The sequence below is a fragment of the Pristiophorus japonicus genome, chromosome 18 (assembly GCF_044704955.1).
Source record: "Pristiophorus japonicus isolate sPriJap1 chromosome 18, sPriJap1.hap1, whole genome shotgun sequence".
Taxonomy (NCBI): domain Eukaryota; kingdom Metazoa; phylum Chordata; class Chondrichthyes; family Pristiophoridae; genus Pristiophorus; species Pristiophorus japonicus.
Window position 1 is genome coordinate 86,119,415 of NC_091994.1, and position 23,856 is coordinate 86,143,270.

The window sequence follows — 23,856 nt, forward strand, 5'->3', positions numbered from 1 at the left end:
CGAGACTTTTTTATTGAGGGCATCGGGCATACTGGGGGTTTCAGGAAACTGATTGAGACCAAAGACTTAATCCTGGAAACGGCGGCTTTGATGGCCCAGACACTTTTGGTTTAAATGCAGCAAATGGACAGGGAGTCAACATTGTTAACGCGGCACACAGTTCTCCAGGCAGACAGGGGCAATCGGACATGCTCGAGCATGTAGTTGAACCCAAAGGATGCAATGAGTTCATGGCTGAACATGCAACTTCAGTACTCCATTCCTGCTTTCTCGCCATACCCCTTGATCCCCCTAGTAGTAAGGACTACATCTAACTCCTTTTTGAATATATTTAGTGAATTGGCCTCAACAACTTTCTGTGGTAGAGAATTCCACAGGTTCACCACTCTCTGGGTGAAGAAGTTTCTCCTCATCTCGGTCCTAAATGGCTTACCCCTTATCCTTTGACTGTGACCCCTGGTTTTGGACTTCCCCAACATTGGGAACATTCTTCCTGCATCTAACCTGTCTAAATCCGTCAGAATTTTAAACGTTTCTATGAGATCCCCTCTCATTCTTCTGAACTCCAGTGAATACAAGCCCAGTTGATCCAGTCTTTCTTGATATGTCAGTCCCGCCATCCTGGGAATCAGTCTGGTGAACCTTCGCTGCACTCCCTCAATAGCAAGAATGTCCTTCCTCAAGTTAGGAGACCAAAACTGTACACAATACTCCAGGTGTGGCCTCACCAAGGCCCTGTACAACTGTAGTAACACCTCCCTGCCCCTGTACTCAAATTCCCTCGCTATGAAGGCCAACATGCCATTTGCTTTCTTAACCGCCTGCTGTACCTGTATATACAAAGGAGATCATTCCTGTGCTAGGCAGCGCCATGGTAGTCGTGACCCACAAAGATTCGGAGAACAGGTTGCCACTCTGGATTGTCCTGGGGAATGGTCCCGCACTGCTGGGGAGGAGTTGGCTTGCTGTCATGAACTGGAAATGGGGCGATGTCAATGCAATTTCTTCTGTGGAGCGAATATCATGTTCACAGGTCCTGGACAAATTTGACTCACTATTTCAACCCGGCATCGGCACTTTCATGGGGACCAAGGTAGTGATTCACATAAACCCGGACGCCAGGCCAGTACACCACAAGGCCAGAGCGATGCCATACGTGATGCGGGAAAAGATAGAAGGCGAATTGGACCGCCTGCTGAGGGAAGGCATCATCTCGCCAGTCGAATTCAGTGACTGGGCGAGCCCGATTGTGCCGGTGCTCAAGGCGGATGGGTTGGTCAGGATATGTGGTGATTACAAGGCCACCATCAATCGGGTGTCACTCCAAAACCAGTACCCGCTACCGAGAGCGGAGGACCTCTTTGCGACGCTATCTGGTGGCAAACCTTTTTCAAAATTGGACCTGACCTCAGCTTACATGACCCAGGACTGGCAAGTGAGTTGAAGAAGCTGACCACCATCACGACACACAAGGGGTTGTTTGAGTACAACAGATGTCCGTTCGGGATTCGCTCGGCTGCCGCGATCTTTCAACGAAATATGGAAAATCTCCTCAAGTCAATTCCAAGGACGGTGGTTTTTCAAGATGACATCCTCATCTCGGGTTGCGATACTGAAGAACACCTCCAAAACCTGGAGGAGGTGCTACGCAGACTGGACCGGGTAGGTCTGCGACTGAAAAAGGCGAAGTGCGTCTTCCTAGCTCCAGAGGTAGAATTCCTGGGGATGAGGGTAGCAGCAGACGGGATCAGAACTGCATCTAAAATGGAAGCGATCTAGAGAGCACCCAGACCCTGTAACACGACAGAGCTGCGTTCGTTCCTGGGGCTCCTGAACTATTTTGGTAACTTTCTTCCCAAATTGAACACTCTGTTAGAGCCGCTACACGTGCTCCTATGCAAAGGTCGCGAATGTGTCTGGGGGGACAGCCAGGAAAGGGCTTTTGACAGAGCACACAATTTGTTATGCTCCAACAATCTGTTAACGCTATATGACCCATGTAAGAAACTTGTTTTAACATGTGATGCGTCGTCCTATGGGATCGGGTGTGTGTTGCAGCATGTTAATGCCAAGGGTCAATTACAGCCAGTAGCTTATGCCTCCAGGAGTCTGCCCAGGCAGAAAGGGGCTACGGGATGGTAGAAAAGGAAACGCTTGCATGTGTATATGCAGTAAAAAAAATGCACCAGTACCTGTTTGGCAGGAAATTTGAGCTGGAGACAGATCACAAACCCCTAACATCCCTTTTGGCCGACAACAAGGCCATAAATGCAAATGTGTCGGCCTGCATACAGAGGTGACCACTCACGTTAGCCGCCTATGACTATACAATTCGGCACAGACCGGGCACTGAAAACTGCGCCGATGCACTCAGCAGGCTCCCACTAGCCACCACCAAGGGGGCAACCGAGCATGCTGCTGAGATGGTCATGGCTGTTGAAGCTTTCGAAAGCGAAGGCTCACCCGTGAAAGCCCGTCAGATCAAAGTCTGGACAAATAGAGACCCGCTACTGTCTTTAGTCAAGAAATGTGTCCTGAATGGGGACTGGGCAGCCATGTACGGCGCATGCCCTGAGGAATTTAAACCATTTCACAGGCGCAAGGATGACCTCTCGATTCAGGCTGATTGCCTATATTGGGAAACCGAGTAGTCATGCCCCAGATGGGAAGAGAGGCGTTCATCCGAGAACTCCACAATGAGCACCAGGACATTGTAACAATGAAGGCAATTGCCAGGTCACACGTTTGGTGGCCAGGGATAGATGCAGACCTGGAACTTTGTGTTCGCAGGTGCAACACATGTGCCCAGCTGGGCAATGCGCCCAGGGAAGCCCCCCTTAGCCCCTGGTCCTGGCCCGCCAAGCCATGGTCATGCATCCATGTGGATTACGCAGGTCCTTTCATGTGAAAAATGTTTTTGGTTGTAGTAGACGCCTACTCCAAATGGATCGAGTGTGACATTCTCAATTCAAGCATATCCTCTGCCATGGTAGAAAGTGGAGCATGCACGATGCTGAGAATTATGTGAATAGCACATTTAGTGATTTGGTCTTACCGCAGGTAAAGGGTCCACAGCTAGATAGGGAATGGAAGACCAACAGGAAGAGCAGTGCAAGGAAGGTAGTGCAGGGGTCCCTTGCGGTCATCCCCCTGCAAAACAGATACACCACTTTGAGTACTGTTGGGGGGGATGACTCATCAGGGGAGAGCAGCAGCAGCCAGGTTCATAGCACCGTGGCTGGCTCTGCTGCACAGGAGGGCAGGAAAAACAGTGGGAGAGCAATCGTGATAGGGGATTCGATTGTAAGGGGAATAGATAGGCATTTCTGCAGCCGCAACCGAGACTCCAGGATGGTATGTTGCCTCCCTGGTGCAAGGGTCAAGGATGTCTCGGAGCGGGTGCAGGACATTCTGAAAAGGGAGGGTGAACAGCCAGTTGTCATGGTACACATAGGTATCAACGATATAGGTAAAAAATGGGATGAGATCCTACGACATGAATTTAAGGAGCTAGGAGTTAAATTAAAAAGTAGGGCCTCAAAAGTAGTAATCTCAGGATTGCTACCAGTGCCACGTGCTAGTCAGAGTAGGAATTGCAGGATAGCTCAGATGAATACGTGGCTTGAGCAGTGGTGCAGAAGGGATGGATTCAAATTCCTGGGACATTGGAACTGGTTCTGGGGGAGGTAGGACCAGTACAAACCGGACGGGTCTGCACTTGGGCAGGGCCGGTACCAATGTCCTAGGGGGTGTGTTTGCTAGTGCTGTTTGGGAGGCGTTAAACTAATATGGCAGGGGGATGGGAACCTATGCAGGGAGACAGAGGGGAATAAAATGGAGACGGAAGCAAAAAATAGAAAGGAGAAGAGTAAAAGTGGAGGGCAGAGAAACCCAAGGCAAAAAACAAAACGGGCCACTTTACAGCAGAATTCTAAAGGGTCAAAGTGTGTTAAAAAGACAAGCCTGAAGGCTCTGTGCCTCAATGCGAGGAGTATTCGGAATAAGGTGGACGAATTAACTGCACAGATTGCAGTTAACTGGTATGATGTGATTGGCATCACGGAGACATGGCTCCAGGGTGACCAAGGTTGGGAACTCAACATCCAAGGGTATTCAGCATTTAGGAAGGATAGACAGAGAGGAAAAGGAGGCAGGGTGATGTTGCTGGTTAAAGAGGAAATTAATACATTTGTAAGGAAGGACATTGGCTTGAATGATGTGGAATACCAAAGGGCAGAAAACGCTTGTGGGAGTTGTGTACAGGCCACCAAATAATAGTAGAGAGGTTGGGGACAGCATCAAACAAGAAATAAGGAATTTGTGCAATAAAGGTACAGCAGTTATCATGGACGACTTTAATTTACATATAGATTGGGCTAACCAAACTGGCAGCAATGCGGTGGAGGAGGATTTCCTGGAGTGTATTAGAGATGATTTTCTTGACCAATATGTCGAGTAACCAACTAGAGAGCTGGCCATCCTGGACTGGGTGATGTGTAACGAGAAGGGACTAATTAGCAATCTTGTTGTGCGAGGCCCCTTGGGGAAGAGTGACCATAATATGGTAGAATTCTTTATTAAGATGGAGAGTGACACAGTTAATTCAGAAACTAGGGTCCTAAACTTAAGGAAAGCTAACCTCGACGGCATGAGGCGCGAATTGGCTAGAATAGACGGGCAAATGTTACTTAAAGGGTTGACGGTGGATCGGCAATGGCAATCATTTATAGATCACATGGATGAACTTCAACAGTTGTACATCCCTGTCTGGAGTAAAAATAAAACAGGGAAGATGGCTCAACCGTGGCTAACAAGGGAAATTAAGGATCGTGTTAGATCCAAGGAAGAAGCATGTAAATTGGCCAGAAAAAGCAGCTAACCTGAGGACTGGGAGAAATTTAGAATTCAACAGAGGAGGACAAAGGGTTTAATTAGGAGGGGGAAAATAGAGTACGAGAGGAAGCTTGCCAGGAACATAAAAACTGACTGCAAAAGCTTCTATAGATATGTGAAGAGAAAGAGATTAGTGAAGACGAACGTATGTCCCTTGCAGTCGGACTCAGGTGAATTAATAATGGGGAACAAAGAAATGGAAGACCAATTGAACAAATGCTTTGGTTCTGTCTTCACGAAGGAAGACACAAATGACCTTTCGGATGTACTAGGGGACCGAGGGTCGAGTGAGAAGGAGGAACTGATGGATATCCTTATTAGGTGGGAAATTGTGTTGGAGAAATTGATGGGATTGAAGGCTGATAAATCCCCGGGGCCTGATTATCTGCATCCCAGAGTACTTAAGGAGGTGGCCCTAGAAATAGTGGATGCATTGGTGATCATTTTCCAACAGTCTATCGACTCTGGATCAGTTCCTATGGACTGGAGGGTAGCAAATGTAACACCACTTTTTAAAAAAGGAGGGAGAGAGAAAACGGGTAATTATAGACCGGTTAGTCTGACATCAGTAGTGAGGAAAATGCTGCAGTCAATTATTAAGGATGAAATAGCAGTGCATTTGGAGAGCAGTGACAGGATCGGTCCAAGTCAGCATGGATTTGTGAAAGGGAAATCATGCTTGGCAAATCTTCTGGAATTTTTTGAGGATGTAACTAGTAGAGTGGACAAGGGAGAACCAGTGGATGTGGTGTATTTGGACTTTCAAAAGGCATTTGACAAGGTCCCACATCAGAGATTGGTGTGCAAAATCAAAGCACATGGTATTGGGGGTAATGTACTGGCGTGGATAGACAATTGGTTGGCAAACAGGAAGCAGAGAGTCGGGATAAACAGGTCCTTTTCGGAATGGGAGGCAGTGACTAGTGGAGCGCCACAGGGCTCAGTGCTGGGACCCCAGCTCTTTACATTATACATTAATGATTTGGATGAAGGAATTGAGTGTAATATCTCCAAGTTTGCAGATGACACTAAACTGGGTGGTGGTGTGAGCTGTGAGGAGGATGTGAAGAGACTGCAGGGTGATTTGGACAGGTTGGGAGAATGGGCAAATGCATGGCAGATGCAGTATAATGTGGATAAATGTGAGGTTATCCACTTTGGTGGCAGAAACACGAGGGCAGAGTATTATCTGAATGGTGGCAGATTAGGAAAAGGGGAGGTGCAACAAGACCTGGGTGTCATGGTTCATCAGTCATTTAAAGTTGGCATGCAGGTGCAGCAGGCGGTGAAGAAGGCAAATGGCATGTTGGCCTTCATAGCTAGGGGATTTGAGTATAGGAGCAGGGAGGTCTTACTGCAATTGTACAGGGCCTTGGTGAGGCCTCATCTGGAATATTGTGTACAGTTTTGGTCTCCTAATCTGAGCAAGGATGTTCTTGCTATTGAGGGAGTGCAGCGAAGGTTCACCAGACTGATTCCAGGGATGGCTGGACTGACATATGAGGAGAGACTGGATCAACTGGGCCTTTATACACTGGAGTTTAGAAGGATGAGAGGGGATCTCGTAGAAACGTATAAGATTCTGACGGGACGGGACAGGTTAGATGCGGGAAGAATGTTCCCGATGTTGGAGAAGTCCAGAACTAGGAGACACAGTCTTAGAATAAGGGGTAGGCCATTTAGGACTGAGATGAGGGTTGTTAACCTGTGGAATTCCCTATCTCAGAGAATCGTTGATGCCAGTTCATTGGATATATTCAAGAGGGAGTTAGATATAGCCCTCTCGGCTAAAGGGATCAAGGGGTATGGAGAGAAAGCGGGAAAGGGGTACTGAGATGAATGATCAGCCATGATCATATTGAATGGTGGTGCAGGCTCGAAGGGCCGAATGGCCTACTCCTGCATCTATTTTCTATGTTTCTATGTTTCTACGGGCAATGTTCGGCGGCCATGGTCTACCGAACGTCTTGGTCAGCGACAATGGCCCGTGCTTTACAAGCATTGAATTCCAGGACTTCATGGCAGGAAATGGTATCAACCATGTCAGAACGGCACCGTTCAAGCCAGCCTCAAACGGCCAGGCGGAACGAGCAGTGCAGATAATCAAACAGGGGATGCTCAGAATCAAAAGGGGTTCCCTACAAAGCCGCTTATCACGCCTCCTGTTGGCCAATAGATCCCGACCACACTCGTTCACAGGGGTCCCACCAGCAGAGCTGCTAATGAAAAGGACACTCAAAACCAGGTTATCCCTTGTACACCCCACCATGAAAGAAATTGTTGAGAGCAGGCACCGGTCATAATGTGAGTACCATGACAGGAATGCGAGGGCGCGATGTATTGATGTCAATGACCCTGTCTTTGTCCTCAACTACGCCGCAGGGCCCAAATGGCTCGCAAGCACTGTGGTTGCCAAAGAGGGGAATAGGATTCTGGCAGTTAAACTTACCAATGGACAAATCTGCTGCAAACACGTGGATCAAACAAAAAGGAGGTTCAGCAACCCCATAGAAGAAGCAGAGGAAGAACACGATGTAGAGTTCACTCCACCACAGGTGACCGAACACCGGAACCAAGTGGAGGAGAGCCCAGTCACTGTGGGCAGTCCGGACAGGCCTGAGGTACCGCAAACAGCAGACACTCAGGCCAGCGCCCAACAACCGGAGCCCCAACTCAGGCGCTCTACAAGGGAGCGTAAACCACCAGAGAGACTTAACCTGTGATCCCAATAAGACTTTGCGGGGGAGGTGATGTCATGTATTCAACTGTCATTGTAATCCATGTATAAACTGACCTAAGTTGTACACCGTGAGAACACTGACCACTAGGTGGTGAACTTGTGGGAGACACTCCTAACCTGGACTTTCAGGTATAAAAGGGGAAGCTCCATCCATCTTCTCCACTTCAGTGCTGGCTAATAAAGGTTACTTGTCACAGAGTGACCTTCTCTCTAGTATGGGCCTCGTGTGCATTTGTACTGTATAGTAAGGACATATTAACAACATTCAAGGTGTAGCCTCACCAAGGCCCTGTACAACTGCAGTAAGACGTCCCTGCCCCTGTACTCAAATCCTCTCGCTATGAAGGCCAACATGCCATTTGCCTTCTTCACCGCCTGCTGTACCTGCATGCCAACTTTCAGTGACTGATGTACCATGACACCCAGGTCTCATTGCACCTCCCCTTTTCTTAATCTGTCACCATTCAGATAATATTCTGCCTTCCTGTTTTTGCCACCAAAATGATAACCTCACATTCATCTACATTATACTGCATCTGCCATGCATTTGCCCACTCACCTAACCTGTCCAAGTCACCCTGCAGTCTCTTAGCATCCTCCTCACAGCCTACACTGCCACCCAGCTTAGTGTCATCTGCAAACTTGGAGATATTACATTCAATTCCTTCGTCTAAATCAAAGCACTGTAGAATTACCATCAACTCTGCCTCCACAAGATCCTGCAAATCCATTGGCAGGTTAGACGCACCAACATCAGCGTTCTCGCTCAGGCCAACATCCCCAGCTTCGAAGCACTGACTACAGTCGCCCAGCTCCGTTGGACGGGCCACGTCGTCCGCATGCCCGACACGAGACTCCCAAAACAAGCGCTCTTCTCGGAGCTCCGACATGCAAGCGAGTCCCAGATAGGGCAGAGGAAACGCTTCAAGGACAGCCTCAAAGCCTCCTTGAAAAAGTGCAACATCCCCACCAACACCTGGGAATCCCTAGCCGCCCAAAGTGGAGGAAAGCATCCGGGAAGGCGCCGAACAGCTCGAGTATCTATGCCGAGAGCAAGCTGAAGCCAAGTGTAAACAGCGGAAGGAGCACACAGCAACCCAAGCACCCTACCCACCCGTTCCTTCAGCCACCGTCTGCAGATCCCACATTGGACTCATCAGCCACATGAGAACTCATTTTTAGTGCGACTCTGAGGTTGTTTGAGGGATAAATATTGAACAGGACACCAAGAAGAAGTCCCCAGCTCTGCTTTGAAATAGTGCCATGGGATCTGCCGCCTGAGAGTTTCTTCATCCTAAAGACACTCCCTCGGTACTGCACTGAAGTGTCAGCCTTGGTTTTGTGGTCAAGACTCTAGCGTGGGACTCGAACCCACAACCCTCTGACTCAGAGGCAAGGGTGCTACCCAATGAGCCACGGCTGACACCTTCTGGGCTCCCATGGGCTTTGTCTATATGGTTGAACCCACATTTGCAGAGCAGAGGTTATTCAGAGTATCTCCTCCCACCCCCAAGTGTTGTCCTGCTTTGAAATAGTTTCAAAGCTTTAGCTGTTTTTTTTATTTTGCACTCATCCCGCACATTTCTTGTGCAGCCAGCAGCAAAACATAAGATAAACTACAAGCAGACTAGTTACGGGTGCCTGCAACGAAGATCCTTTTTTTCACTGGACCCTTCATGTTGCCGCTGGTTTATCTGAGCCCCAGAAAATATCCAATTCTGCTGGCAGCGCGATTCCTGTATCGCCACCATTGCGCAAGCCTTGGGCGTTTTGGGCCTCATGGCATCAGTACTTTGTACACGTGCAGCAACTCGGGCCACACTCCCGTCGATTGTCTGCTCGTGCACTACAGGCCGAGATTCATGTCGTGACTCACTCTCACGGAAACGGGTCGCACGGTCTGTGAGAGTGAGCCACGGCATGAATCTCGCTTATGTTGATTTAGTAAAATCCAGATCATTGGGGAATATTTTCAGGTGTGAATTGGAGAGTCGATGGAGCAGGGGTGTGGAAGATCGATTAGTTCATTAGAATCTTTACTGAACCCCTCTCAAATGGCTCGGTGGGTGAATGCACCTCCCAGCGTGGTACCGGGCTATACAGAAGAGAATTCACTCTGGCACCATTTTTTTTCTAATCATTTATTTTCCTCATCTGGTTACTCTGCCAGAGGTGGTCCGACATTTTGGAACCTGCAGAAAAGGGAAGGAGATTTCACTTTGTTGTCGAAGGCAGCACCAAGGTCAGGGCAACACGGCAAAGTAAACAAGGCGGCACGGGCACTGGTGGAAGTGGCGGAGTCACTGGCGCCAGGCGTTTACATTACTCTTAGAGGCGGCCCCAGTATTTGAACCACACTGGGATGTGTCTCAGCTGTGGTTTTATTTTTAAGTTAATTTTGTAATAACTGGGTATTATCCATCACTCCTCTCTCTGAAGATGTGGTGAAGAGTTTCCGCAGCCACGGCAACGAGGCCTTCCCGGAGATGCTAAACCGAGGCCTGAGGGAATAGTTTGGCTGGTGGTCGATCAGCACAGAATAGGTCGGTCTGCCAGCAGTAATCTTTGTTAGAGTCTCCCTTCATACAAGCTAGTTATATTTCAAGGAACAAACCAGTCTCGGTTTTAAATTGCTTTTGTCTTGGGACAGCTTACAAAGTCACCAGACGGCAGCACCACAAGTTGGCAGAAAGCCGCAGCTTTTATTTAAAAAACTGCCTGAGGAATATATCGGTAACTAAATGCCACAAAGCCGAGTGTTTGTACGGCAGTAAACCTTTGCATTGCAGTCTTATTCAGTGAAGTGAAATATTTACTGACTTGGGAAATTTTTGAACCGTAAAATGCATTTCATTGGAATGTGTCATTTATCAATTCTGCATATGGGTGACTTTACGAAGAAAACTGTAGGTAATGTAGAGTGAACTGGCCGTACCTCAGAACACATGGTGTGCGTGAGAGACAGGCAGTTTAAAAAGCCTGGGAGTGAGAGGCCAGGAATGCAGACACTGGTCTGTCGAGTCACGTGCAATCCAGCTTGCTCCTAAATTATCTGGGCTTGTTCCAGTGGAGAGCGTCCACCTCTCTCTCACTCGCTCTCTCTCTCTCTCTCTCTCTCCCTCTCCCTCTCCCGCTCCCTCTCCCCACCTCCTGAAGGCAGTGACTCATAATAGGTCATCCTCAACAGTGAGTGTCAGCAGTGCTATTTGACCATGGAGGGCATCGCAGCCTTGTCCTCGTCTAATGCGTGTGCACTTTAAGAACATCAGAAATAGGAGCAGGAGTAGGCCATATGGCCACTTGAGCCTGCTCCGCCATTCAATAAGATCATGGCTGATCTTTCGGCAGAGGACACGGGTCACGCCGATCAGGAGTGAGAACCCTCTTTTTTTATTCTTCTCCTCTCTAACCCAGGGGTGATGAAGACAATTCCAGCGCCCCGACTCCTGTTTAGGCTAAAAACTGCTAACTCCAAACAGATTGAGAAGGCTGAGTCTGGCTCAGGACCCCAACATGCGGCTCATTCTCCCACTGAGTGAGGGTGCAATGTCTCTGTTTCTCTCTTTATTTCTGACTTTTTACCCTGATTAAATGTGGTAAATGAGGCTCGGACTCAGCCTGCTCTTTTTCCTCAACCCAATAAACGTTTAAAATAAATTGAAGATCATCAATAAATTGAAAAGCACAAAGGAAGATTTTAAAAAGATTACACACAGGGTTGTTTGGATTTGGAATGTTTTAACAGTCGCAGTGGCGGAAGCAGAATTCCTGATATGTGGAGAGGACAAGTCAGTGGCTGTAAGTGGGTAGCTCTTTCAGAGAGCCAACACAGGACTGAATGACCTCTCCAGCTGCAAAATTATATATTGAATATTTTTGAATTCGTCTCCTTTTTATTGAGCCTAAAAAGGATCACATGCGATCTTTATATGAATATCTGTCCAGCAAATGTAAGGGGTGTGGTGTGGGGTGTATCGGGGAGTTGCTATAAGGGGTGTGGGGCGTATCGGGGAGTTGCTGTGTGAAGCGTATCGAGTTGCTGTAAGGGGTATGGGGTGTATCGGGGAGTTGGTGTAAGGGGTGTGGGGCGTATTGAGTCGCAGTAAGGGGTGTGGGGTGTATCAGGTTGTTGCCGTAAGGGGTGTGGGGTGTATCAGGTTGTTGCTGTAAGGGGTGTGAGGTGTATTGAGTTGCTGTAAGGGATGTGGAGAGTATCAGGTTGTTGCTGTAAGGGGTGTGAGGTGTATTGAGTTGCTGTAAGGGATGTGGGGAGTATCAGGGAGTTGCTGTAAGGGGTGTGAGGTGTATTGAGTTGCTGTAAGGGATGTGGAGAGTATCAGGGAGTTGCTGTAAGGGGTGTGAGGTGTATTGAGTTGCTGTAAGGGATGTGGAGAGTATCAGGTTGTTGCTGTAAGGGGTGTGAGGTGTATTGAGTTGCTGTAAGGGATGTGGGGAGTATCAGGGAGTTGCTGTAAGGGGTGTGAGGTGTATTGAGTTGCTGTAAGGGATGTGGAGAGTATCGGGGAGTTGCTGTAAGGGGTGTGAGGTGTATTGAGTTGCTGTAAGGGATGTGGGGTGTATCGGAGAGTTGCTGTAAGGGGTTTGGGGTGTATCGGAGTTGCTGTGTGGGGAGTATCAGGGAGTTGCTGTAAGGGGTGTGGGGTGTATCGGAGTTGCTGTGTGGGGAGTATCGGGGAGTTGCTGTAAGGGGTGTGGGGTGTATCGGACACACACAGTGGGAGGCTGAAATCCATGAGAGGGTGACGGCAAGGGGTGCGGAGTGTTTGCGAGAGGGTAATGATGAGGGTCTGGTTCTGCGATCGATGACTATTTAATGGTGTTGGGACAACTTTCACCTGTCAGACCCAGGGTAAACAGTACTAACTCTCATTGCATCGGTAAATTGAGCCTCCCCTTCAATCCACCGTTTGCTAATCTCTGCAGTGGAGCTGAATTGTCAGCCTTGCTCTCTGGTTCCTGTCGGAGAGTGGTGTCAGGATGGCTGCACCATTCTCTGGGGCCGTGACTGGCCACTTTTACATCCTCGGCTGCAGACACCAGATCTTCCTGCGACAGCTGCACTCCATCATGTGAACAAGTCCATCTCCCGGGCACTGACCGCATTGTAAACCCACAAAGCGGTGAGGAAAAGGGAGCTGGTTTTAGTAATGTGATGTAAACTGGGAGAGGGGCGGAGAATGGAGCCTGCCCTGTGATGTCTGTGGGGCTCCATATAATCAGGAGCACGGTGCACCTTCACAGTCTTTCTTTCTGTTCTTACCTGTAAAGTGTTGCCCCCGCTCAATCCAAACCCAAAGTGGTTAAAACCAATGAAAGCACTGTCACCAACACCTGGGACAAGACCTGCCAACTAAGCATGGTCGAGAGAGTGAACCTGGGACTGACCTGGTCTGTTTCTGGCAAGGACTGGTTGGGCCGAATGGCCTGTTTCTGTGCTGTATATATATGGCTGCACCAGGTTGATGCATTTGCCATCTGAGCCATAAGCAGCACTTCCCAGCTGTGTCGTGTAGAATACCTGAAAGAAAGAAAGACTTGGATTTATATAGCGCCTTTCATGACCACTGGACGTCTTAAAGCGCTTTACAGCCAATGATGTACTTTTGGAGTGTAGTCATTGTTGTAATGTAGGAAACACGGCAGCCAATTTGCGCACAGCAAGCTCCCACAAACAGCAATGTGATAATGACCAGATAATCTGTTTTCGTTATGTTGATTGAGGGATAAATATTGGCCAGGACACCGGGCATAACTCCACTGCTCTTTTTCGAAATAGTGGCATGAGATCTTTTACGTCCACCTGAGGGGCAGACAGGGGTCTCGGTTAATACGTCGGTGCCTCAGACAGGCAAGAATGTCGCGGGGCTGGGGTCCTCCTGACTGCTTGATGAGCGTTGGGGGACGGGGGGGGGGGTGCGATAAGTGTGTGTGTGTGTGGTGAGTTTATACACTGCAATCCAGCTTCTATCCGAAACTGTGAGAATAAAACTCACCCCAGCCTGTTGCTCAATCCCAGGTACGGTGTTTATTTTGTGTAACACTCTATTAATGATTTTGCTTTTCTGTTTCAGATGATTGCGACGTTCGATCTGAAGAGCTGCAGCATCACGTAACAGGTACAGTCAGTTGTTTGGCAGCCAGAGCTTCCTGGTGGTCAGCAGGTTGTGCCGTGTCTGACTCTCCGTCGCGAGGTGCTGTGTGGAAACCCGTTCGGGATGTTTGGGCTTGTTCCCTCCAGCTTTACCGCACACCTGCTAACTCTTTTACCCCGCCAGCACCCTTTATATTACAGGGTGTTCATGAAGGGCAAGTTCTGTCATATATCAGGGCTCGTGGCGCTGGGAATCGGAACCATTTCAGAGGGGCAGTGATTTGCAAATGGCCGAGAGGTCTCTATAATTTGACCCTTACAGGTTGCGGGAAGTTTGATAGAACGAGGCTGGTACACAATGGCCCAGAGGTCTCTATAATTTGACCCTAACAGGTTGTGGGAAATTTCATAGAACGGGACTGGTACACAATTGCCTCTATGGCCATTTATGGGGCAGTACAAAAAAAAGAAAGACTTGCATTTATATAGCGCATTTATATAGCGCTTTTCACAACCTCAGTACATCCCAAAGCACTTTACTGTAGTTATTGTTGTAATGTAGGAAACGTGGCAGCCAATTTGCACACAGCCACCTCTTTAGGGTCTCGCTGTTTCCAGCCAATGTTATCTCTTCAGGATCTCAGAAGGTCCCTGAAGGATTTGCTCCACTTCCTGCTGCTTCCCAGGGCCAGATGCAGATGGCAGTCAGCCCCATAATGTGGAGGTAAAGGCCCAGATTTGTCCAGTGGAGGGAGAGGGCCTTGCAGTAGCATCCTCTCCCTCCAGTTTGAACTCAACACTGAGCAGATGAAGGCCTCAGCCTAGGACTTCAGTGGGAACCTTGATGCCATCTTTGGGGTGCTTCTGCCCCTTTCTGGTTCCCCTTGTGGTGCTGCAGTAGTTCCCTCTTAGTAGTGGGAATCCCGCCAGGACATCTGTGCATCTGTGTCGACCACCACCCCAGGATATGAGCTGGGTTTGGGGCCGATTTAAAGGGACAGGCCCAAGTCTTGTTCTGTTGTAACTCTGCCCTGAAGAGAAGAATCCCAGCCAAGATCTACACTTGTAATTGGAGTGCCTGCTCTCAACGCCTCTCCTCCTCTTATACTCACTGTATAACGGGAAGTTATGATTAAATATTAAGTCCTTTTTTTTCCCAGTCCAACTTGGTAATGTGCAAAGCTGCTCGGGGCAAAATTGGCACTGGCAGCAAATCTTAATCTAATGTCTCTATGACAACAGTGAACATTAAATGAAAGAAACAGGGAAGCAGTGTGTGCCTACCTGCTGTGCACGCTGCAGCAGCCCCATTGATCTCGCATATCAAAGCTTTCTTAGCTTTTTCAAGAAGACTGAGTGATGTGTTTTCATCAAGTGAAGATCAGGATCCAGCTCCTGTGAGACTGACGAATTTCGGCTCTATTCCACGGGAATATCCAGATGCTCCCATTCTTCTTCTAATCCAGCCCAGTTTTATGATCTGGTGGTGCGGCGAATTCCATCTCGCCAATGAGAAATATGAAAATGTCGCCTGATGAGTGACACAGACCAGGAAGATGCTGGGTTCCATCCCCAGTTGGGGTGTTATAGTTGTCCCCTATATCCCTGGGTTAAGGAGGTAGAGGGGTGTAAATCAGGTATATATGCTTGCCCTACGGTGAGTGTCAAAATGACAGGCGCAAATCTCGTCCTGCTGTAACTCTGCCCCACCCATGGTGGGTCTCAAGAAAGGGAGAGAGGAAACATTGTATCCCGGGCCATTTAACATCCTATTCTGATGTCTACATGTAGACTTTCCAAGTGGGATCAGAAGCAGAAACTATAGTTGAGTCCTCCGCCGTAAAGAAAAAAAGACTTGCATTTATTTAATGCCTTTCACGATCTCAGGACGTCCTAAAGCATTTTCCAGCCAATGAAGTACAGTCACTGTTTTAATGTAGGAAACGTGGCAGCCAATTTGCGCACAGCAAGCTCCTACAAACAGCAATGTGATAATGACCAGATAATCTGCTTTAGTGATGTTGATTATGGGAATAAATTATTGGCCAGGACATTGGGGATAACTCTCCTGCTCTTCTTTGAAATAGTGCCACAGGATCTTTTACATACACCTGAGAGAGCAGATGTCCTAGCCAGAAGACAGCACTTCTGGTAGTGCAGCACCTCCTCAGCACTGCACTGGAGTATCAGCTAGATTTTGTGCTCAAGTCCCTGGAGTGGGACTTGAACCCACAACCTTCTGACTCAGCAGGTGAGAGTGCTACCCACTGAACCACCTGACACCTTCCTGCTCCAGGACCAGATGATGCCCACTGCACCCCCAGCTGAACTGACGTATACCGGGGATCAATCCTAGGCCCTTCCCACTCTGTGTGGCTCAGCCATCACTGGATAAACTGATTGAACCACCAGGTGTGTTTTCCACGTCTTGTTTGGGGTAATTCTATGATCTACTGCTTCTGGGATTCCCCGGAGTGTGACCCCTGGAGTGCTGCTCCTTGCTGAGAGCACAGCATCACGGAATTAGCCCATTCGTCACCCTCTTCTCTGTTACAAGAAGGCAGTATTTTCATTCTACAGGGCTGTAGTGACACCCGCCCTCCTGCATGGCTTAGAGACGTGCACCATATGCAGTAGACACCTCAAATCGCTGGAGAAATACTACCATCGATGTCTCCGCAAGATCCTGCAAATCCCCTGGGAGGACAGACGCACCATCAGTGTTCTCGACCAGGCCAACATCCCCAGCATCGAAGCACTGACCACGCTCGACCAGCTCCGTTGGGCAGGCCACATTGCTCACATGCCCGACACGAGACTCCAAAAGCAAGCGCTCTACTCTGAACTCCTACACGGCAAGCGAGCCCCAGAGGAAACATTTCAAGGACACCCTCAAAGCCTCCTTGATAAAGTACAACATCCCCACCAAAACCTGGGAGTCCCTGGCCAAAGACCGCCCTAAGTGGAGGAAGAGCATCTGGGAGGGCGCTGAGCACCTCGAGTCTCGTCGCCGAGAGCATGCAGAAACCAAGCGCAGGCAGCGGAAGGAGCGTGCGGCAAACCTGCCCCATCCACCCTTTCCTTCGACCACTGTCTGTTCCACCTGTGACAGAGACTGTAATTCCCGTATTGGACTGTTCAGTCACCTAAGAACTCACTTTTAGAGAGGAAGCAAGTCTTCCTCGATTTCGAGGGACTACTTATGATGATGATAATTTTCATTTCCTCCCAGTTTCCCCCTCCTGCTGACTCTCGGCTATGGTTTGGTCACACATGGGCTCTGGCAGTCCTACTGTATCTAACCCAGGACAACGAGTGTCAACGGGTCGTTCAACTGTGGGTGGCATCACGGTCAAGCCGAATCCTTTCCTCACACATTTCCTGTCGGGGACACCGGATCAGGAATGGAAATTGCACCCAATCATGCGGCTGACCCCTTCCTTGCCCCAAGCTAAGCCAACTCAGCACATCTCCCAGAACTCGAGCCAGAGCCTGTCTTGTCCAGAATCCCACGAGCAGCAGTTTGCTTTTAAGAAAAGCTTGAGCATAAAAGATGAATGAGGGATAAATAAATGGAATGTCTTGTGAAGGCAGCGTTCATTCTCGATGGGCCTTTCGACAGCAGTGTGGGGAGCCTGCCAAAGGAACCTGGTGGCTGGTTGGATGCGAGTTTGAGGAGTGCAAAGTATCTGTGTCAGCATGCGATGTGCTTAATGCTTTTTCATTTTGATAATTGATGTGTTGTTCTTTAAGAGCTGCAGTTTGCATATCACTGTCTGAATGTGGGTTGTGGAAATCAATTTCTTCAATTTCCCCTGTGCCACCCATTTCATAGCCAGCGCGTCTAGAAATCCTTCAATTTTCCCGGAGCCTGACTGTTACAGCTGTCATCGATGTAACAGTACTAAACCAAGCCCCAGCCTCATGTCAAAATTATTCATAACCAACGAGCACTGAGCCTGAGGGGCGCCTGTCTCTCCATCTGCACATCCTTCAACTGTTTGCTTCTTGATTTTTTTTCTTTGTTCATAGTTCATCTTGTAAACTACTCGCTCCCTATCTTTTGTCTGAGTTCTTATTGTCAATGGATGCAGTCACCATCACTCCCTCATCTCTCTAATCCTTTATTTCTTTTTCTCTCTCTCTTTCTCTTTCTTAATAGATGTTGTGATATATTCTTACAACATCACGAGCAAGCACACTCAACAAGATGGCTCCAACACAGAAAACCTGCCATCATGTGACCTTGTCACGTGATCTTTTTTATTAACATCAGTAATTGCATTACCACAGAAGTCTACTAGGGGAAAGCTCTCTATTGCAGATGTCAGTTGTAGCTCAGTGGGTAGCACTCTCGCCTTGGAGTCAGGAAAGTTGTGGGTTCAAGTCCCACTCCAGGGACTTGAGCACAAAAGTCCAGGCAGTGCTGAGGGAGTGCTGTGCTATTGCAGGTGCTGTCTTTTGGATGAGACGTTAAACCGAGGTCCGGTCTCCTCTCTCAGGTGGATGTAAAAGATCTCATGCCGATATTTCAAAGAAGAGCAGGGATGTTATCCATGGTGTCCTGGACAATATTTATCCCTCAATCACCATGACAAAAACAGATTATCTGGTCATTATCACATTGTGGGAGCTTGCTGTGCGCAAATTGGCTGCTGCATTTCCTTACATTGCAACAGCGACTACACTCCAAAAATACTTCATTGGCTGTAAAGCGCTTTGGGATATCTTGAGGTCGTGAAAGGCGCTACATAAATGCAAGTCTTTCTTTTCTTTTTCTCTCCCTCACACTTTCTGTTTGTTTTTCTCTGTCTCCTTTTCTTCTCTTGCTTTCCTCTCTTTCTCTCTTTTATGTTATGTCTCTTCCCTCCCCCACCCCCCCACCCTCCTCCTACCCCAGGTTAGAGCCATTTGACTCACACTCTGTTTCCACGCGGACCCCCTGTTTGGTTCCGTTTTCCCCCCCGCCCCGCCCACCCACGTGACTCTTCTTCCTTTGGTGTAACTTTCTGATGCGTTCATAATAAAGGATGAAACTGAGTACTGTGTACAATGAACAAGTGTGACCTTAGCTCCTTTAATAAGACTCCAGAGTGCAGGTACCTCGTGGGTGGCCTGCTTATATACCGTGCTCCCAAGGAATGCTGGGATCCCTTGGGACTCCAATAGGTAGGCCGTCTGATGGTAGTGTAATACAGGTTGCAAGGGGTTAAATACATAATACTTTCCATTCAGCTGGCTGTACACAACCTGTCACTAAACTTCTCCTTGATCATTGACACTTTACACAATTAATGTTCATCCATTTGGTGTGGTTGGTCCTGGAACTATGGAGCAATAGAAAGTCTGGCTGCAGCAAACAATCTCTGTGTAGCAATATTTTGGAAACTATATTTGAAAATGGGAGTGAGTCAGGTGGCCCTACATTGCTGAGCAAAGCAAAGTTCACCCTGTATTGTGACAGAACAACTATACCTGTTCTTAATGCTGGCAGAAATCAGCCTTTTCCAGCATTGTTATCCTCACCACAAACACACAGCCCTACATCACTCAGTAAATGGTGTATCTTATTCAAAACTGCCTCAAGGAAGTTAAAATGGCCCCTGAAGACCAACAATCAAGGTCATAGTTCCCCTGACATCTTAGTGGGTAAAGCATTGAGTGATGTGCTTCTGAACTATACCGAGGGTCTCAAATTCCATTCTTAGTCTGTGCTGGGTGAGCTGATCTTAGCTGGGGCCACGAGAGATGTGTTACAATTGAACTCAATGCAAGGGAACTGGAAAATCAGACAGGATTTCCACTCCTGATCATTATCTGGTGGGTGTCTGGTGGGGACAATGTTGAGGGCACCTGTATTGATCCACATGCGCATACTGCCTGCCAACACGCTGTCTAAGCTTGCTCATGGAGAATGGCCACCTGGACGAGATACTGAAGGACGGCCAAGAATTGTGGTAATCTACACCCAATCATATTTATTTGAAGCATGCAGTGCAGTTGGATATCTGACCGTGCTGATTTTCGAAGGCCATTTATTCTGATTCCCTGTCTTGTTGCTCTGCTTTGGTGAATGATGCCCTTGAGAATATGCTTGATTTCTGCTCTGGAGAAGCTTCAGCTCGTTACAATTTAATCTCAGTCACATTTCGGCAATGTAGAGGAAGCTCTCCATATTCCCAGGACTCATCTAATGGACCCATCAGTGTGACGGGATGAAATGGATCACATGCCTCGGCTGCGGTGATAGATGCTTTTGATGTTCCCCAGTGGAATGTCAATACGTCATGTTGGCCGGCTAGGTCCTTGGGGCACAGACACATTCTCACAGTTTCTTTTTTCACAGATGACGACTAAATGTTGGATATCCAAAACATTTGTCAAAGAGTCCACAGAGAGAGTAGCCTGTTACTGTCAGTCCGACTTTGTTGGCAAACTTGCTTCTCTCAAGCACAGAACATTCAGGATGTACTGTGATGAATGGAGCTTCTAGTGAAACTCCTTGGCATGAAGAGATAAGGATGTAATGGTACACTTGTATGCCACCGATGGTCAGAGTGTGGTGTGAGGCCATCTACTGACCCATAGAATATTTCAAACTTGGTCTGTTTTACAACACTGAGACATTATTTGAGAACTGACGCAGGCCTTCAATATCCCTCCTTGTGCCCCACCCTGTGATACCACCTGTCAGCCCTGTGTCCGACCTGCAATTTTATTTTGACTTTAACTCATGCATCGCCTTAATAACCTTGTAGTAAAGGGGCCTTTAGGGAAGAGTGGCCATAATATGATAGAATTTTATATTAAGTTTGAAAGTGATTTAGTTCAATTTGAAACTAGGGTCTTAAATCTAAAACAAATCAAACTACATAGGTATGAGGGGCGAGTTGTCTAAGGTAGATTAGGAAACTACATTAAAAGATATGATGGTAGACAAGCAATGGTTAGCATTTAAAGAATTAATACATCATTTATAACAAACATACATTGTTTTAAGGCACAAAACCCTCACAGGAAAAGTTGTCCAACAAGAGAAGTTAGAGATAGTATTAGATCAAAGGAAAAGAGCAGTAAGCCTGAGGATTGGGAGGATTTTAGAATTCAGCAAAAGAGGACCAAGAAATTAATGAAGAAAGGGAAAATAGAATATGAGAGAACTAGCAGGAGACATAAAACAGATTGTAAAATCTTCTATAGGTATGTAAAAAGGAAAAGATTAGTTAAAGTAAATGTGGGTGCCTTACAGGCAGAGACAGGAGAAATTATAATGGGGAATAAGGAAATGGCAGAGAAATTAAACAAATATTTTGTGTCTGTCTTCAAGGAAGAAGACGCAAAAAACCTCCCGAAAATAGTGGAGAACCAAGGGTCTAGCAAGAATGAGGAACTGAAAGAAATTAGTATTAGTAAAAAAATAGTACTGGAGAAATTAATGGGACTGAAAGCCGATAAATCCCCTGGTCCTGATGGCCTACGTCCTAGGGTTTTGAAAGAGGTGGCTATAGAGATAGTGGATGCATTCCAGTTGTTACCTTCCAAAATTCCATAGATTCTAGAAAGGTTCCCGCAGATTGGAAGGTAGAAAATGTAACCCCGCTATTTAAGAAAGGAGAGAGAGAGAAAATGGGGAACTACAAACCAGTTAGCCTGACATCAGAAGTAAGGAAAATGCTAGAATCTATTATTAAGGATGTAGTAATAGGGCACTTAGAAAAGAATAATAGGATTGGGCAGAGTCAACACGGATTTATGAAAGGGAAATCATGTTTGACAAATCTGTTGGATTTTTTTGAGGTTGTAACTAGCACAATAGATAAGGAGGAAGAAGTGGATGTGGTGTATATGAAGGCATACGATAAGATGCCACACAAAAGGTTATTAAGCAAAATTAGGGCTCATGGGATTGGGTGTAACTTACTAGCATGGATTGAGGATTGGTTTGCGGACAGAAAACAGAGAGTAGGAATAAATGGGTCATTTGCGGGTTGGCAGACTGTAACTAGTGGGGTACTGCTAAGATCAATGCTTGGGCCTCAGCTATTCACATTCTACATCAATGATTTGGATGAGGGGACCAAATGTAACATATCCAAGTTTGCTGATGATACAAAGCTAGGTGGGAATGTAAGTTGTGAGGAGGTTGCAAAGAGGCTTCAAGGGGATATAGACAGACTAAGTGAGTGGGCAAGAACATGGCAAATGGAATTATGGGCCCAAGTTTCCACATGATAAAAAAACGGGCGCCAGAAAAAAAACGAGCGATTCTGGAGCGCTTTGCAGCTCCTTGTCTGCCTGGCGCGGCGCACAGGGGGGCGGGGCCTACACTCGCGCCGATTTTGTAAGTGGGAGGGGGCGGGTACTATTTAAATTAGTTTTTTTCCTGCCGGCAACGCTGCACGTGCGCGTTGGAGCGTTCGCGCATGCTCAGTGTGAAAAAAACATTGTCACTCGGCCATTTTGTAGTTCTTTGTAGCTGTTTAGTTTTTGAACATTTTTTAATAAAAGTACATTGCCATCAGCACTGAGGCTTCTTGTAGCAGTGAGAAGGCTGCAGGAAGCCTCAAAGTTGAGGCAGCCGTTTCCTGACGACCTCCCCCTTTTGCCGTCGGGAAATGGCTCCTCAATTTCTGAGGCTTCCTGCAGCCTTCTCTCTTTCCCGCCAGCCGTCTGGAACGGCTCCCTTCCCCCCCTGCATTCAGTCGGCTCCCTTCCCTCCCCCCCCCCGCGTTCGGTAGGCTCCCTCCCTGTCTCCTTCCCTCCCGCCCGCCCGCGTTCCCGCCTGCCCGCGTTCGTCGGCTCCCTTCCCTCCCTCCCCCCCCCCGCCCGCGTTTGGTCGGCTCCCTCCCCCCCCCCCCCCCCCCCACGTTCGGTCGGCTCCCTTCCCTCCCCACCCCCCCCCCACGTTCGGTCGGCTCCCTTCCCTCCCTCCCGCCCGCCCGCGTTCGTCGGCTCCCTTCCCTCCCTCCCCCCCCCCGCCCGCGTTTGGTCGGCTCCCTCCCCCCCCCCCCCCCACGTTCGGTCGGCTCCCTTCCCTCCCCCCCCACCCCCCCCGCGTTCGTCGGCTCCCTTCCCTCCCTCCCCCCCCCCGCCCGCGTTTGGTCGGCTCCCTCCCCCCCCCCCCCCCACGTTCGGTCGGCTCCCTTCCCTCCCCCCCCACCCCCCCCCACGTTCGGTCGGCTCCCTTCCCTCCCCCCCCACCCCCCCCCACGTTCGGTCGGCTCCCTTCCCTCCCTCCCCCCCCCCGCCCGGTCGGCTCCCTTCCCTCCCCCCCCCCCCCCCCCCACGTTCGGTCGGCTCCCTTCCCTCCCTCCCCCCCCCCGCCCGCGTTCGGTCGGCTCCCTCCTCCTCCCCCCCCCCCCCGCGTTCGTCGGCTCCCTTCCTTCCCTCCCCCCCCCCCGCCCGCGTTCGTCGGCTCCCTTCCCTCCCTCCCCCCCCCCGCCCGCGTTCGGTCGGCTCCCTCCTCCTCCCCCCCCCCCCCCCCCGCGTTCGTCGGCTCCCTTCCCTCCCCCCCCCCCCCGCCCGCGTTCGTCGGCTCCCTTCCCTCCCTCCCCCCCCCCCCCGCGTTCGTCGGCTCCCTCCTCCTCCCTCCCCCCCCCCCCCGGCCCGCGTTCGTCGGCTCCCTTCCCTCCCTCCCCCCCCCCCCCCCCCGCCCGCGTTCGTCGGCTCCCTCCTCCTCCCCCCCCCCCCCCGCCCGCGTTCGGTCGGCTCCCTCCTCCTCCCCCCCCGGCCCGCGTTCGGTCGGCTCCCTCCTCCTCCCCCCCCGGCCCGCGTTCGGTCGGCTCCCCCCCCCCCCCCCCCGCCCGCGTTCGGTCGGCTCCCTCCTCCTCCCCCCCCCCCCCCCCGGCCCGCGTTCGGTCGGCTCCCTCCTCCTCCCCCCCCGGCCCGCGTTCGGTCGGCTCCCTCCCCCCCCCCCCCGCGTTCGGTCGGCTCCCTCCTCCCCCCCCCCCCCCGGCCCGCGTTTGGTCGGCTCCCTCCTCCCCCCCCCCCCCGGCCCGCGTTTGGTCGGCTCCCTCCTCCCCCCCCGCCCGCGTTCGGTCGGCTCCCTCGTTTTGTGAGGCTTGCTGCACCATTCTCCCTGGCTGAAGCACTTTCACACAGGTAAGAAGAT

General features: G+C 49.5%; 1 protein-coding gene across 3 annotated transcripts in view; it reads left to right on the plus strand.

The window, feature by feature from the left end:
• The window catches only part of LOC139228817 (kazrin-like), a 387,245-nt gene that overhangs the window by 69,848 nt on the left and 293,541 nt on the right, over positions 1-23,856 (plus strand). For all 3 annotated transcript variants that reach the window (XM_070860217.1, XM_070860221.1, XM_070860218.1), the window contains exon 2: positions 13,726-13,770. In XM_070860217.1, coding sequence (XP_070716318.1) covers positions 13,726-13,770 — 45 coding nt within the window. The remainder of the gene's footprint in view (positions 1-13,725; positions 13,771-23,856) is intronic.